Here is a 15,929-nt window from a genome sequence, read left to right as displayed (position 1 = left end):
TGGACTCTTCAGTCCATCAGCCTGTGGACTGAAAGGTCCTGGGTTTGATTTCGGTCAAGGGCACCTGCCTGGGTTGTGGGCTTGATCCCCAGTTGGGGACGTGCAGGAGGCAGCCAGTCCATGAATGATTCTCTCTCATCATTGATGTTTCTCTCTCTCTCTCTCTCCACCTCTCCCTTCTTCTCTGAAATCAATTTTCTTTTTTACAAAAAGGTGCCAGGGCGCCAGTGGAGGCTGTTTCTGTTCGATCGGATACCCTCTTGCCCAGCAATCAATAAATGGTACTGGTTCTCCCGCGCCCGGAGGCCCTGGCCCAGGAACAGGGGGTAACAGAGGAAGAGGCGCCCCTCACTGTCTCACTGCAGGGTCTGCACGCAGGACTATGTATTTACTCTCTGAGCCCAGAAAGTGGGGATCGGCTGGGTCAGAAGTCTTGGTTTCCAGGGAATAATGCATTCCACGAGGGGCCATTTTGCCCTGTCTACAGGTTTCCATAGAACCGCAGGGACCCTCCCTGCGCGCCACATTTACTAAATGGACTCATTCAACTCCTCCCACAGCTCTCGGGGGTGGGGGAGCACCCAGCCGGGGCGGGCTGGGGTCCCCGCCGGAGGCCAGGGCTCAAAGGTGGATTCCTGGATCTGGTTCCGGAGCAGCCCGTGGTTTGCTCCACGCAGGCCCGCCAAGCATCTCCTCCCCAGGGCGGGGGAAGGCAGCGTTTGGAGCCGGGAAGCCAAGCGTTAACGGTGGAGACACACGTGCAGCTCAGACAGGGGCTGCCTCAGAGCCACCGCCGACATCCAGCGTGGAAGGTGGCTGAGTAATTCCTACCAGGAGGGAGAGTTCGCCCCCGGCAAACCGCACCCGGCGGCGCTGGGTGCCATCGGCGTGGGCACTGCCCGGCGGCCCGGCCCTCCCCGCCCTCCCTCCGCGCTCTGCGCAGCGGCCGGGTCATTTCCAGCCGCGGCGTCCTCCGGTCCCAGCCGCCTGCAAACCTGCGCCCCGGAGATCAGGATGCGCCGCGGAGGAAGAGGTGGGGTTGGGGTGTCGGCGGCGGGGAGTGTCGGGGGAGGGCCTGGGTTTGGGGCGCCCGCCCGCCGTGACGCGCGCCCCCCGCCCGCTGCAGCGCCGCTGCAATGGCCGAGCGGGACCTTCAGACGCCGCCGCCGCCCGCGGGGAGCCCCGGTGAGCAGCCACCAGCCACCCCGGTGCCCTGTCCCCGGCCCCCGGCCCCCGGCCCCCGGTGCCCGGCCCCCGGTGCCCGGCCCCCGGTCCCCGGTCCGCGCGCCGCCGCCATCCCGGCGGGCCTCCGCGCTTCCCACGCCTGGCACCGTGCGCCCGGGGGCTCCGGGGCTCTGCGCGGCGGGATGGCGTGGGGTGGCCCGGAGATGCCCTGGAGTGGCCAGGAGGTGGGCCAGGCTTGGGCCAGGGGTGACCGGGATGGCCCGGAGGCGGCAGGGCGCGTCTTGCCTGCCGTGGCGTCTGGGGGCGGGGGTGTCTCAGCCTCCCCAGGCGCCCTCGGCCCATCTCCCCACGCCCTTCCCCCGGAACCCGGGGTCACAGGCCCAGGGGGACGGGCCCCGGTGGCGCAGGTGCCGCTCCTGGCCCTGGAGGCCGCAGCTTCCGGCGGTGTGTGTCGCCGGCTGAGCCACGCTCGGGAAGGCGCGGCCCCTGCGGGGATTTTATTTCTATATTTTGGTGTCCAATGTTGCAATCTCAGGTTTTCCGGCTTCCGGGGTGGCAGGGTGGCTGTCGGATGCTGACACCCACTGGAAGCCACAGAAGGAGGAGGGTTCGATTGGGGTCAGCGTTCCCAGCAGAAACCTGCCTGCTGGGCCTTAGCCCAGTGCCTCCCTCGGGGAGGGGCGGGGGATTGTAGCAATTCCTTCTTGCTCTGCCTGTGGCCTTCTGATCCACACTCCCTTCCTGCTGGGAGGGCAGCGGGAAAGGTTCCCACAGTTGCATGCTGTCCGCAATGCCAGGACCACGGTGGTGGGTGGTGCGGGCACATCCAGGCTGTGCCCTGAGGAAAGGCCCCTTTGCCCAGGCTGCACGGAGGGGCAGCTGCTGCTCAGGCCCGGGAGGTCCCGCTGAGGTGGCCTGGGGGAGGGGAGCAGAGGGATGGAGCGTGAGCGCACTGGACCCCCCCAGCCCTCTGGCCGTTTTTCTGAAAGCTGAGTTGTGCCCATGAATTAGGACTGGCTTTGGCAAGGGCCTGCAATGCTTCCTCCCACATCAATGGCCAGGACGCAGAGCCTGGGGACGCAGAGCCCTGCCAGCTCCCAGGGAGCTTCACGGTGAGGAAGGTAACTTCCCTCCCAGAGTGCTTCCAGGATTTGTCCGCGGACGCAGGAGGCTGGTGATGGCTCTCAGAGGAACAGCCCGCGTGCCTGTTGGTCTGGGATGGGGCTGCTGTGTCTGTATCCACGTGGCACCTGCCTGGGGTCCTGGCCGCTAACTGGGAAGAGAGTCAACAGCCTGCATCTCCCTTCTGGCCTGAACTGGTCCACATTCTCCCAAAATTCAGATGGTTGGAAAAAAGGAATTTTTATACTAGTGCGTTTCCATTGGGGGCTGGTAAAGCTATCATTTCATTTAAAAAAATGTTTGTTGGTTGATTTTAGAGAAAGAGAGAGAGAAGCATCAATTTGCTGCTCCACTTGTTTATGCACTTATTTGTTGATTCCTGTGTGCCCCCCTGACTGGGGATCGAACTCGCCAACTTGGCTTATCAGGCTCTAACCAATTTAGCTCCTCAGCCAGGGCCTTCATTTCTACTTTAAATCAGATTCCCAGGCAAACTGCTGCATCCTGTACACGTTTATTGTTTCAGGACTCTGTGTTGAGACATGACTGGCATTTATCATCCATACTGATGCCACCTGCTGGGAGCCAGGCACAGAAGGGGAGAGAGGCAGCCGACAGATGGTCGGTGGTTGGTGCAGTTCAGGTGCCCAGAGCCACAGCGCGACCCCGCAGCCATCCTCTCGCAGGCCTGGCACCCCAGAGCCACACCCCTGATGGCAGTTGGCAGCATCATGGCCAACAAGTTCCAGGGCCCTGCCCACTACAAGTTAGCTTTCAGGCTATTTGCAAGATCTGGGACATTGTGAACAGTGCATGACAATAAACAGTTATTAAAAATAAAAAAATAAAAAAATAAAAGAGGAGAGTGGTAATAAAAAGTCACCCATTTCTCTTTTTTTAAAATATGTTTTTATTGATATCAGAGAGAGGAAGGGAGAGGGAGAGAGGGGTAGAAACATCAGTGATGAGAGAGAATCACTGATTGGCTGCCTCCTGCATGCCCACTACTGGGGATGGAGCCTACAACCAGGCATGTGCCCTGACTGGGAATTGAACCATGGCCTCCTGGCTTAGCCACTGAGCCACACCGGGAGGGTAAAAAGTCTCCCATTTCATGGCACTAGCTCTATGCCGGGCACTGCTCTGATTTCCCCACCTGTGTTAAGGTGCATCAGTAGCAGCCTGAGGGCAGAGCTGGCTAGAGAGGGGAAGGGCCTTGTCCAATGGAAAAGCCGGTGTAGGATCCATGTCTTTCCATTGTCATCCAGGGTCTCAAGGGGTATCCTCTGGGCCTGGGTCTCACACTAGGCCTATGTCCTCAGCTCTGTACCCCCTCCCCCAGCAGGTTGGCCCAGGCCACCCCTCCACACTCACCGGCTGCCTGGAGGCGGCCTCTCAGGTCAGCATCATGTCTGTGACTCACAGAGAGGGCACTCCCACCCCCACTGGTGCTGGGCAGAGGGAGTCCCACCCCTCCTGGTGCTGGGCGGCCTCCAGCCAAGATGACCAGCTGTCTGTCTGCCTTCTTCTCTCTGGTGTGATGGCTCCTCCCGTTGGACATTACGATATTAGAAATGATTAACCAAACCCGGTCTGGAAGAGCCACTCGCACCAGCTTCATTTGGCTCGTCCTGCGAACAGCCCTTCTCACCGACAAGCTTCGCGATCACTGTTTCTGAGTATGGCTGCATGCCTGGCCTTCCTGCTGCTCAGGGGGCCCCAGGTGTGTGCTTCTCTCTCCTGCCTCTGCGCTCATTGTACGAAGCCTTTGTAGGGCACCTTTTGTGTCCTAAACAGGGATTCTGCCAGCTTGCAGTTTCTAATCAGAGGCTTTCTAGGCTGGGGTCCCTCGTGCAAAAGTCGCAGGCAATCCAGATCATAGCAGGAGCACAGGGCTCGGCCGGCTGCCCCCAGCACTTCTCTCCGGAGCACTCATAGGCACGGGTCTGAGGCTTGCATGCCAGCTGTGAGGAGAAGCATATCAGTCACAGGTCTTGAATGTTGGGGGGAGGGTGTTCCTTGGGGACCTCGATGAATAAGGCCTTCTTCAGAGAGAGGCACGTTTGCTCTTGTGAGAACCTAGCTGGGGACACTTTAAACCCAGCTCCCAGTTTTTTCCCTTGTTCCACTCACCTGCAGGGGTGCAGACCAACATGGCAGCACCTGTCAGAGATTAAGGGCTGTTTGGCAGATACGGGAGTGGGAGAGGTGTTGGCAGGTGAGGCTGCGGCAGGTGGGGTCTGCCGGAGTCTAGGCTAGAGCCACCACCAGACAGGACCGCCCAGCAGATGGGCCAGTCCCTGCACGGCTGGTGCCCTAAGCTAGGTCACCAGTCAGGGAGAGCTGGCTGGCAGTGTAGATTGAGGCGGGGCCACCACCTGGTTCCAGTGGAAGGCGTGGTCTGGGATCTGAAATCATGAATAGAATCATTAGGGGGGCAGCACCATGGACAGCACCCAAAGGCAGTTCAACAGAAATGGGGATGACTGCTCTTCACTACAGGGGCTTCTCCTGGCCCTGCCAGGGCTTAGGCAGGGAGGGTGCTGGGCTCCTCCATGTGCCTAAGGAGAGCAGCTGGCTCCTCTGGGTGCACGGGATGCTGCTGGCTGCTTTGGGGCTCATTAGGGCAGATTTCTGAGGACTTCTGTGTCGACTATGTCTGTTTCATTTCTCTAGGAGCCAGAGCAGTGATTCTAAAAGCTGGACCCTTAACTGGGAGGTTCAAAGAAAATTCTTCCTCCAATGAGCATGGTTCATTAGTGACAAAAATGTCCCCTATGATGTCGTGCGGAGTGACACCATGTTCTTCTTAGACACCAGGTGGCTTATGGGAGCTTGTCTTTTTTTTTTTTTTTTTTTTTTTTTTTTAATGGATTTCAGAAAGAAAGGGAGAGGGAGAGGGAGAGGGAGAGGGAGAGAGAGAGGGAGAGAAGCATCAATGATGAGAAAGAATCATTGATCAGCTGCCTTCTGCACACTCCCTACTAGGGAAGGAGCCCAAAATCTGGACATGTGCCTTGACCAGGAATCAATCTATGACTTCCTGGTTCATAGGTCAATGCTCAACCCTGAGCCACACAGGCCAGGGCACTTGTCCTGATAATTACCCTCAGAACAATTGGTTTGAGAAATGGTAGAATTGGTTTAAATTTAATGTCTTTTTTCAGTCAACATTTGGGAAGAAATTAAAGCAAAGCTGGCTTTGCCCAAAAGCCTTTAGGCGGCGACGAAATCAGAACAGGTGAGGACCGAGGAGAGCACTGGTCATCTGAAAGCTGGCCCACGGTGGGGCCAGAGCAGGTGCCGCCAGCCCTCCCTGGCGCCATGTGAATTGCCATGAGCCAACGTTTTATTGTTTTGTTTTTAAATATATTTTATTGATTTTTTACAGAGAGGAAAGGAGAGAGATAGAGAGTTAGAAACATTGATCAGCTGCCTCCTGCACACTCCCCACTGGAAAAGTGCCTGCAACCAAGGTACATGCCCTTGACCGCAGGCTGACGCTCTATCCACTGAGCCAAACCGGTCTCGGCTGAGCCAACATTTTAATTAAAGCCTGATCTCACTTTATTTATTTATTTTTTTCCATTTTAAAATTGTGTGTAAACTTGGGAACTTGGTTGGTGGGAGACTAATGAGCTGCTCCCTCATCCTCTGTCCCCACAGCGCATGCACAGAATTCGAGCCCGAGTCTGCAGCTCAGTGCTGGGACTGGGGACCGGCCATGCCCTTCCTGAGGGCCCTCGGCCAGCATCGCTGGCTTGTGGTCAGCTAGTGCCTGTCTTCCCAGAAGCCTGGCTAGAGAGTTGGGAGGTTGGAGTCCAGGGTGGCCTTGTCCTGCTGGCCAGTGGGGCCTGGGCTACTCATGTCCCCTCTGAGCCCAGGTTTCTCCTGAGGAAGACGAGGCTGCTGCCAGTCAGAGGCAACCCTAGCAGAGCGTTTCTAACAGGAATCAGGTTGACCCCACAGCTGGCTTCTAACATCCCTGATGCTTGTCTTTGTCCACCTCTCACTCGCTTCATCACGCCTGGGGCCATTGCCTCCTCCCGTTGTGCACAGAGAAACACAACGTCTGCTGCCCTGACCATCCCCAGGACAGTCCCCAGATAGTCCTCATGCCGGAAAGGGGCTGGGGGCACGTTGGGAGGAGCGGGGGACGCGCGTTCTCCCTGACCCGCCCCCTCCACGGATGGAGCTTGGTGGATCCTAGCACACCTCCCGGGCTCTGCTCCGGCGCTGACCGGGTGGAGCCTGCGGGCACTCTCTGTCCCCGGGATGGCAGAGGCGAGGGTGCAAAAAGCCAGGGAGGACAGAGGCCTGTTCTTCAAAAGCAAAGACAAAGCCCCCACCGAGGTTCCGCTGAGTGCGTTCCTCCTGGCCTGGTGTGCTTCTCTCGGTGGGCGTGGCTCTCAGCGGCCTCAACTGGGGTCACTGGCATTAGAGGCCATGCCAGTGCCCGAGGCTGGTCACTACAGTTCAGCTCGAGAGCAGATGTTTTGGACAGCTGCCCTGGACCAGCCCACTCTCTGACTTGGGAAGAGTCTGTGCCTACTTTATGCCACCTGTGTCTGGCCTGGGCCTCGTCCCAGGAGCCTGTGGCCTCGCTGGGCAGGTGGGCTCCGCAGCCTGAGGCCACAAGGACATCATGGAAGAGCTGGGTACAGGTTCCGGGCTCCGGAAGGCTTCCTCGTGGGAGGAGAGACTTTGCTGAGCAGGAAGGAGGGGAGGGAGGGCCGGTGGAGGGAGTGTGGCCCAGGCAGGACCACTGTCTGGTGACCTAGTCGAAGACACCTATGAGAGAACCTTCCTGGTAGCTCTGACCCATGCTGGTCTGTTTCCGGTCTCCTCGAGGTCTCCCGATGCCAGATAAGTGTAGGCGGTCCCCCCTGCCCCCCCACAGCGGGCTCTCTTGGACCCAGGACACAGCACTGTGCACTGTAGTAAGAAGCGAAAGCCTGTATGCAAATGGGACCTGGGCTGTGCTTGGCACCGCCATTGGCCAGAGCCTGAGTGTTGGCAGGTCTGCCCACCTGGCACAGGTGCGTGTGGCTGGGGCGTTCAGGGCATTTGCCACGGGCCCACTCGGTGTGCTGCCTTCCGGGGAGTGGGCAGGGCTGGTCTGAAGGCTGCGGCCTGCCCAGGGACAGAGAGCGGAGGGTGAGCCGAGGCTTGGGAAGGCGGTGCAGGCCCGCTGGTGCCTTCCTGTGGAAAAGTGACCGCCCCTCCCGGCTGTTGGGGTGAAGGGAGCCCGATGCTGTCCCAGAGGCGGGGCACCCAGGACCCAGGCTTTGCAGGATGTGCAGGGACAGACCTCGCCCCGCTCAGCAGGGCCAGCGCTGCCCAGCGAAGGGGGCAGTTCTCAGGACCCTGCCTACTGATCTGACTGGCCTTTCCTGGACCCTCGAGGGGGACTCCGCGTGTCTGACGGTGCGCCCATTGCCCTCCTGACAACACCGCCTCGCTGATGTGTCAGGTCCGAGTGGGGGTTGCTGGGCACAGGGCGTTCCGACGGGTGCCCGGCCCCCGGCACAGCAAGGTGGCAATCACTCACCCTGAAGACTGCCTCGTGCGTTCTGTGGAGTATATATTTTTTTAAAAATTGATTTGCGCTCAGTTGGGTGGCTCAGTGGTTGAGCATGGACCCAGGAACCAAGAGGTTGCTAGTGTGATTCCCAGTCAGGCCACATGCCTGATTTGTGGACACAATCTCCAGTAGGGGGCGCGTAGGAGGCACTGATTAATGATGTCTCTCTAGTGTTGATGTTTCTATTCCTCCCCCCCCCCCTCAAAAAAATCAATAAAAAAATTGATTTGAGAGAGGGAGGGAGAGAGAGAAACATCGTTTTGTTGTTTCACTTGTACATGCATTCATTGGTTGATTCTTTTAAAAAATATATATTTTATGGATTTTTAAAAATATATATTTTATTGACTTTTCTTACAGAGAGGAAAGGAGAGAGATAGAGAGCTAGAAACATCGATGAGAGAGAAACATTGACCAGCTGCCTTTTGCACACCCCCTACTGGGGATATGCCTGCAACCAATGTACATGCCCTTGACCAGAATCAAACCTGGGACCTTTCAGTCCGCAGACTGACGCTCTACCGCTGAGCCAAACCGGTCTTGGCTTTTACTGATTTTTAATAGAGAGGAAGAGACATCGATGAGAATTATTGATCAGCTGCATCTTGCACACCCCCTACTGGGGATGTGCCCACAACCAAGGTACATGCCCTTGACTGGAATCAAACCTGGGACCTTTCAGTCCGCAGGCCGACTCTCTATCCACTGAGCCAAACCGGTTTCGGCCATTGGTTGATTCTTGTATGTGCCCCGATCAGAGATTGAACCTGCAATCTAACCAACTGAGCTACCCAGCCTGAGCCTGTGGAGCCTTCTGTCCCCTCCCAGGCCCTGTCTCTTCCTCTCTGAACAGCAGGCCTTAGGGCCCCGGGCTGGGACAAGGGCAACTGTGTCCTATGTTTTTACCCCATGAAAGGGACGTTATCTCCGTTCTAGCCTGGGACAGCTGCCCACCTCACTCCGCCCAGCATGAATGCAGCGTATTCTCTGCAGGGGCTCTGGGTTACACGCGCTCATGAGCGCCGGGCACAATGGTGCCGTGTACACACTGCACTGGGGCGCCCGGTGCCAGGACCTCGAGTGGCGTCCAAGGAGAGGACCTCCATCAGGGCTCTTCCGGGTGGGGGGAGCCTGCCAGATGCTGAGTTCAAGCCCCTGAGCTTCCCAGGGCCCGTGAAGCAGAGCGGGAGGTCTCCCGTCTTCACGATGAAGCATGGTCACCGGTGTCTGCCTGGCTGCCAGGAGACATGGTCCCCAAACGTAGGAGTGTGTATTTGAAGTCTCCCATAGGAGCTGAGATTCGCCCCAAAATCTTATCCCCTCTGGAGGGAGGCCATTTCATTGAGGATGAAGGTGTAGTGATGGACCTGTCCAAGTCAGGGGGACCTTGAAAACACCCACGTCCCTGTGTATCTAAGTAAAGATGGCTTTTACGAGGCAACTATGGCCACACGGGACCATGAAGGGGTCCTTCCGGGGAGGGAGGCCCGTGGGCTTCGGCCCTGCTGCTCCTGCTGCCTCTTTGGGCCTGGAGGACACCCCCCGATGTCTCCCCTCAAGGACTGCACGGAGGTGGCTGGTCCTCAGCTGCAACAGTGGCCTCTGGACGGATGTAGAAGCCTTGAGTTTGCTTCAGGACAGAGGTGGTCAGAACCTCCCAACCAGGAAGACTGGTGAGCCGATACTGGTTTTGCTCAATGGATAGAGCGTCGGCTTGGGGACTGAAGGGTTCCGGGTGTGATTCCGGTCTAGGGCATGTACTTTGGTTGCGGGCACATCCCCAGTAGGGGGTATGCAAGAGGCAGCTGATCGATGACTCTCTCTCATCAATGTTTCTAGCTCTCTATCTCTCTCCCTTCCTCTCTGTACAAAATCAATTATATATATATATATATATATATATATATATATATATATATATATATATATATATATATAAAAGACTGGTGAGCAAGTCAAAGGTCAGGTTGCAGGTGGCCCCGGGGTTGGGGTGGGGTGGGGGCAGGCACAGGCTGGCTCTGGAGGAATCAGGAGAGAACAATACAGTGATTCTATCAGCCCCAGAAAAAGCGTTTGATAAATGACAACACCCATTCACAAACTTAAAAAATGTTCACTTAGCATATTTGGGTACAGATAAATGCTCTCGTGATAAAAGGAATCGAAAATTCTGCAGCAAAGTGGTCCCTCATGGGGAACCCGCTATAAAATTTCAAGGAAGTAATGAGAGAAAGATGCTAATTATCACTGCTTCTACTTACCGGGGTGCTGGAGGCCCCACCCAGCACAGCAGCATGGGGAAAGATAGGAGGTATAAGGACTGGGAAGGGGGAGACAAAACTGCCTTCTCCAGAGCGGGTGGGCATGACCTGGGAGGTGTCAGCAGGTCGCTGGCACAGGTCACCATGGAGACATCAATGGCTTTCCTCCATCCCAGCTTTCGCCTAGTTACGGCGAGGAGAAGGCACCAAGGATACACAAAAATACCATTCGTGATCGGAGCACACAGATCAGGTACCCGAGTACATATGTCGAAGGTTGTGTAAAGCCTTTGGGAGAAAATGCTGCTTCCTTGAGAGACACGAGGAAGCCCTGAGCAGAGGGGGAACGAAGCAGGAGGCCCAGCACCCAAGACATGTCCATCTTCTCTCCGTGAACCGAGGAGGGTCCTAGTCAGAGTCTTCAGGGCCTGGGACAAACTGACAAGTAGAAGCATAAATGGTCAAAAAAAGCCAAACTTGAAGAACAAGGAGGAAGAGACGAGCCTTACCAGATACGAAGACTTCCGACCTGGCACCACCAACAGCGTGTCATTGGGGCAGGATTAAGGAGAGAGCAGCACAGTGGACAGATGGCTTCACGTCCCCTAGAAATGGGAGGGGGGCGGCCGTTGGACCAGCAGCCGCCGGCTCCTCACTCAGAGGCTCACACGGGTTCTCCACGTGGGGAGACCCCCAGTTGTTCTGACTCGAATGCAGCTCAGTTTCTGTGCTGGGCCAGGCGCTCTGCCCCGCGGTCTTGTTTCCCTGATTGGACCGGGCCAGCTGGATGCTCCATGCCCTTCGGCTGGAAACCCTACAGACCGGGACAACCCAGGCCCTGAGCACATTCCCCCGTGCATCTGGGCTTGTTACGGATCCAGCAGGGTGTCCTCGGGGGGCGTGCCTGGCTCAACAATTGCACCAGGCTCTGGCCGCCATTTGTCTGTTGTGTTTGTGTATTTTCACTCTTTGGAGTTCAAGGGACACAAGTTTCTTCTGTCACCCGCCACTTACACTGAAGCAGAGGTTCGTTCATACTGTTGACCTGGACGCCAGGGGAGTTCTCTAAGGAGAGGACCCACCCGAGTGGTGGGTGGGTCCTCTCCTTAGAGAGCGGCCGGACACCGGGCAAGCACGTGGGCAGGGAGTCAGCGCTGCTCCTTTCTCACCTGTCCTTTCACCTGGGCGCGTGCCCCCCCCCCCCCTCGGTCAGGCTTCCCCTCGGGGCACACAGAGGAGGGCAGCTCGCAGGACCCCGTCAAGGGCTCTGCCTTTCCCCGGGGGCTGAGCGGCCGGCTCCCTCCCGCACCAGCAGCCGTCTACGCAGCCTCCCAGGGGACAGGAGCTGGGCGTTCCTGAGACTCCAGTCTGGGTGTGGCGTTCTCATGCACCGGGGAGCCGGCGATCCTGCCACAGCATCTGCTCGGAGCCGGAGCCGCGGCTGGCCCTCCCCTGGAGGAAGTGGCAGCGTGGTGAATGCCATCTGAAAAGCCAAGGCCGGGTTTGCTGAGTCACAGAGCCCGCGGAGCCTCCGGGTCTGCCAGGAGAACGGTGAGGAGCGCGCAGGCCGGCAGGGCTGGGCCTGGGAGTGCTGCTTTGTGAGTGCTCAGAGGCGTTGCTGTTTTCGGGGAGGACCGAGGTCGTTCTGCACAGGTTTATTCCTGCTGAACCCGCTGCTATATTTAGACACATTCACACCGGCCGGCTGGGAGCTGGCGGTGGAGGAGCATGTGCAGACTCTCCCAGGGAGATGCTCCGAGCCTCTGCGTCCCGGCTCCTGCCTGTGAGGGGCGCTGTCCCGCTCCCCTCTGGCAGCATTGCTCATCCTGAACAGGGTGTTTCTTTGGTGGCATATGCCAAGCTGGAGCTTGAATGGCAGGCATGGGGGTGGGGGCGGGGGCTCGGCTGGGACTGCACTTAGTGCTGGGTGTGGTGGGCACCGACTACGGCCCAGTGGGAGGCCCTGCTGGCTCCAGGTTGGGGAGAGAGAGGGACTGCCAGGGCCTTGCTTCATCTTGAGAACCAGGCCTGTTTAAGGCTCGAGTCCTCATCACCCACCAGCCCTGTGGGTGGATGCTGCCTTCTCTTTACAACTTAATCAAGAATCACAATGTGGCCTGGCCGGCCTGGCTCGGTGGCTGAGCGTCGACCTATGAGCCAGGAGGTCACGGTGCGATTCTCAGTCAGGGCACACGCCTGGGTTGTGGGCTCGATCCCCAGTGTGGGGTGTGCAGGAGGCAGCCAATCAATGATTCTCTCTCATCATAGATATTTCTATCTCTCTCTCCTTCTTCCTCTCTGAAATCAATAAAATATATTAAAAAAAAAAAAAGAATCACAGTATGTCCATTGACATCACTCTACACAAGGAAATAGCATCCTATAAACACTTTTTTTTAAAAGAAGCAGTTGTCATTACATCGTGCCTCAGTTTCCCCAGGCGTTCAGAGAAAGGGTTGTGGAAAGGGTACATGGGTCACGTGGCATTTAGTAAATAATCCTGCTGCTGACTGAGATATGGATGAGATGAGCTAAGGAAACGTGTCGGTGGGGTGAAGACCAGAGTGCCCGCTCTGGCCTCTGGCTCTGCCGTTGGATCCCAAATGTGAGACAACCAGGACAACACACGAGGACTTTCTTCTCAAAACCAAGATCAGGGTCATGGATTTGAGGATATTGTCATAAATATAAGGCTTTGAGCAGCTCAGCAGTGAAAGGCTCCCTTAGTTCCCCCGGGAGCCAGGTAACCGAAGGGGCGGAGAGTAAAGGCTCTCGCCAATGGGTCCCGGTCAGGGGCGCTGATGGAGGGCCCCGGGCCTCTGCCACCTGGGACCGGCCTGCAGTCAGGCCAGCGCCCTCAGGGCAGGTGAGAGGCGGGCCTGGCCCCCGCCTGCCTCCTCTGGCTCCAGGCTCAGGCCTGAGGCTGGCTGCTCACCCAGCTGTGCTTTCCCCGCAGGTGAGTGAGAAGATGTAGTGGGGCGGCAGCAGGCACACCTGCCCAGCTTGGCGTGGACAGCCCAGCCCAGCCCGGCGGCCGCCCCAGCGCCCCTCGGGCTCCCTCACCATGTCCAAGAAGGGCCCGGGCAGCCGAGCCAAGGGGGACAAGGCCGAGGCCTTTGCTGCTCTGCAGGCCGCCAACGAGGAGCTGCGGGCCAAGCTCACGGACATCCAGATTGAGCTGCAGCAGGAGAAGAGCAAGGTGGGCTTCCCACACCCAGCTCCCCCCCCAACTCCTCCCCACTCCCCGCCCTCTCCCTCCTCCCCTGGGTCAGCCCAGAGGCTGTATGGGGTGCAGCCAGGTCTCTGCAGAAATGCTACCCAGTTGGTCCTGGCTCCCCAGAGCCTCTCCAGGCAGCTCTGGGGACGGGGCAGCAGGACACAGGCCCTGGCCCCGTGGGAACAGCCCTGACTGCCAGGACAAGCCCAGGACCTTGTCAAGGGGAACCATCCCTGGACAATGTCCTTTCCCCTGGAGTGTTCAGAGTGGCATCGAACCCGAATATACCAGGTCCAGCGTGGCCCTCAGCTATTTGAAGGCAACAGCTGTGGGGACCAAACTCAGAAGCCCAGCTCTTGGGGTCCTTGCAGCCTTAGGGAAGGCTGGGCTTGTTCTGACGAGGGACCTGGGTGGGGAGGGTGAGAGACTGGTCAGAGGTGGTGCCCCACTCAGCACCGCCCACTGCCCACACTGCCCTCCTCTCTCCATGACTCTGCCCCTCATCCCAGGAGGTACTAGGAAGCGCTCATGGGCCTGTGGGAGGGGGCTGCGAAGGGAGAGGATGGGGGGGAGGAGCCAGGGGGTTTCTCTCCTGGAGGGTTTGAAAGGCCCTCCGCTGTGGACTGGAGACTGTAAGTCCCCTCCCCGCTCCCCCAACACATACACATCTCTCCTAGGAGGCCTGGCCAGGGAGGGAACCAGATTATTGGGGGCCCGTTGCTTCTCTGAGTTGCCTGACTTTCAGGTTCGAACCCGGGACCCTTCACTCCACAGGCTGACGCTCTATCCACTGAGCCAAAGCAGCGAGGCCTCAGTTGCATTTTAAGGAGACCTTCTTGAGTGGAAGCAGCAACCCAGTTTGCAAACTAAACTTTTGTAAGGTCAGCGTGCAGACTTGGGCCAGGGTAGGGGCTGCTCGGGGCCGACCCCGCCTCGCTCTTGTCTTGCAGGTCAGCCGGGTGGAGAGAGAGAAGAACCAGGAGCTGAAGCAGGTGCGCGAGCACGAGCAGCACAAGAACGCGGTGCTGCTCACGGAGCTGAAGAGCAAGCTGCACGAGGAGAAGATGAAGGAGCTGCAGGCCGTGCGCGAGACGCTGCTGCGCCAGCACGAGGCCGAGCTGCTGCGCGTCATCAAGATCAAGGACAACGAGAACCAGCGGCTGCAGGCGCTGCTGCACGCCCTGCGCGACGGCGGCCCCGAGAAGGTCAAGACCGGGCTGCTGTCCGAGGCCAAGGAGGAGGCCAAGAAGGGCTTCGAGGTGGAGAAGGTGAAGATGCAGCAGGAGATCCTGGAGCTCAAGGGGGCCAAGCGGCAGGTGGAGGAGGCGCTGACCGTGGTCATGCAGGCCGACAAGATCAAGGCCGCGGAGATCCGGAGCGTGTACCACCTGCACCAGGAGGAGATCTCCCGCATCAAGAAGGAGTGTGAGCGTGAGATCCGCAGGCTGGTACGTGGGCTGCAGGTGGCGGGGAGGGAAGGGGCGGCGACGGCAGGGGGACCGGGGAGGGGTGGCAGCCAGGGCTGGGCCTGCTTCTGGGCACAGGCACCCACACCATCGCTATTGGCCCTGGGGACATGAGGATGCGAGGAAAGGTCAGAAGGGCCAGCGGTCAGCAGAGGTCGTCCCTCTGCCCATCTCCTACCAGTTTTATCTCCTGTGTCTCGTTTGGGCCAGAACAGGATGCCTGCAATGGTTTTGAGAGCCTCCCCTCCTTAGAGTGCAGGTTAGGCTGCAAGCCACGCAGGGGACGTGCTCTGCTGGCACAGTCACTTCCCCCATCGCCGGGCACACTCTGCAGTCTGTCCAGCTCACTGGGTCCAGAGGACAGAGTGGGTGGCATGTCCCCCAGGCTGTCCTGCTGTCCCTGTGCCTGTGCATGCTCTGAGGCTGGATGGCGGGAAGTTACCATCTTGCAGGTCAGGCATGGGCACCTGCACATCTCGTGGTCAGAGACCGTGTCCCCTGGCAGGCCCCGTGGAGTCAGTGTTCTCAGAGCCCCAGGGCTGGGGGGGTCAGAGAACATTCAGGAATCCTGAGGGATTGTGCCGGTTCTCCTCTCCCCTTGGAGCCGGGACCTCCTTGGTGGTTTGGGGGAATGGGGATCAGCGTTAGTGGCGTGCCCCATGTCCCAGTGTACGATTCATTAGGACTCGGCTGGCTCTGCTGGTGACACCCAGCACCCTGGATGCTCGTCCATGGGACACGGCATGGCCCTGCTCCCAGGCCACCAGCCCCTACTTCCCTGGGCCTCTGTTTTACAAACGATGCTGCCACCTTGGACTTCCCAGAAAGGCTGCAGCCCCCTAGACCCATGGCCGAGGGGAAACTGAGCTGTGAGGCAGACACCCCCCCCCCCCCGCCCCACCCAGTGTGTGCTCGGGGCCCACAGTGTCCTCCACCTTGCACTTTCCAGAGCGTCTCTTTTCCGTGCTCCCCCCATGGCTCCACCCCCAGCCCTGTGGGTGCCACGTCTGCACTGCTGTCCAGCCCACAATACCCTCCAATCCACCGGCTGGCTTCAGTGTTCACAGGAGACGGGTGGCCTCTCTCCTTCACTG

The 15,929-nt window shown here is 58.5% G+C and overlaps 1 protein-coding gene across 18 annotated transcripts in view; it reads left to right on the top strand.

The window, feature by feature from the left end:
* The first annotated feature begins 1,068 nt into the window (after positions 1–1,068).
* The window catches only part of JAKMIP3 (Janus kinase and microtubule interacting protein 3), a 40,035-nt gene continuing 25,174 nt past the window's right edge, over positions 1,069–15,929 (top strand). For 8 of the 18 annotated variants that reach the window (XM_036439290.2, XM_045582174.1, XM_036439289.2 and 5 more), the window contains exons 1-3: positions 1,070–1,185; positions 13,109–13,351; positions 14,320–14,817. In XM_036439290.2, the coding sequence (XP_036295183.1) occupies positions 13,217–13,351; positions 14,320–14,817 (633 nt within the window). In that variant the 5' untranslated portion in view covers positions 1,070–1,185; positions 13,109–13,216. Of the gene's footprint in view, positions 1,186–13,105; positions 13,352–14,319; positions 14,818–15,929 lie in introns of those variants that run through there. The other 10 variants (XM_045582169.1, XM_045582168.1, XM_036439286.2 and 7 more) reach the window with 3 other exon arrangements.

Source organism: Pipistrellus kuhlii, unplaced genomic scaffold (genome assembly GCF_014108245.1).
Source record: "Pipistrellus kuhlii isolate mPipKuh1 unplaced genomic scaffold, mPipKuh1.p scaffold_m20_p_15, whole genome shotgun sequence".
Classification (NCBI taxonomy): Eukaryota; Metazoa; Chordata; class Mammalia; order Chiroptera; family Vespertilionidae; genus Pipistrellus; species Pipistrellus kuhlii.
Note: the sequence above shows the minus strand (reverse complement) of the source record. Positions and strands in the feature narration are given on the sequence as shown.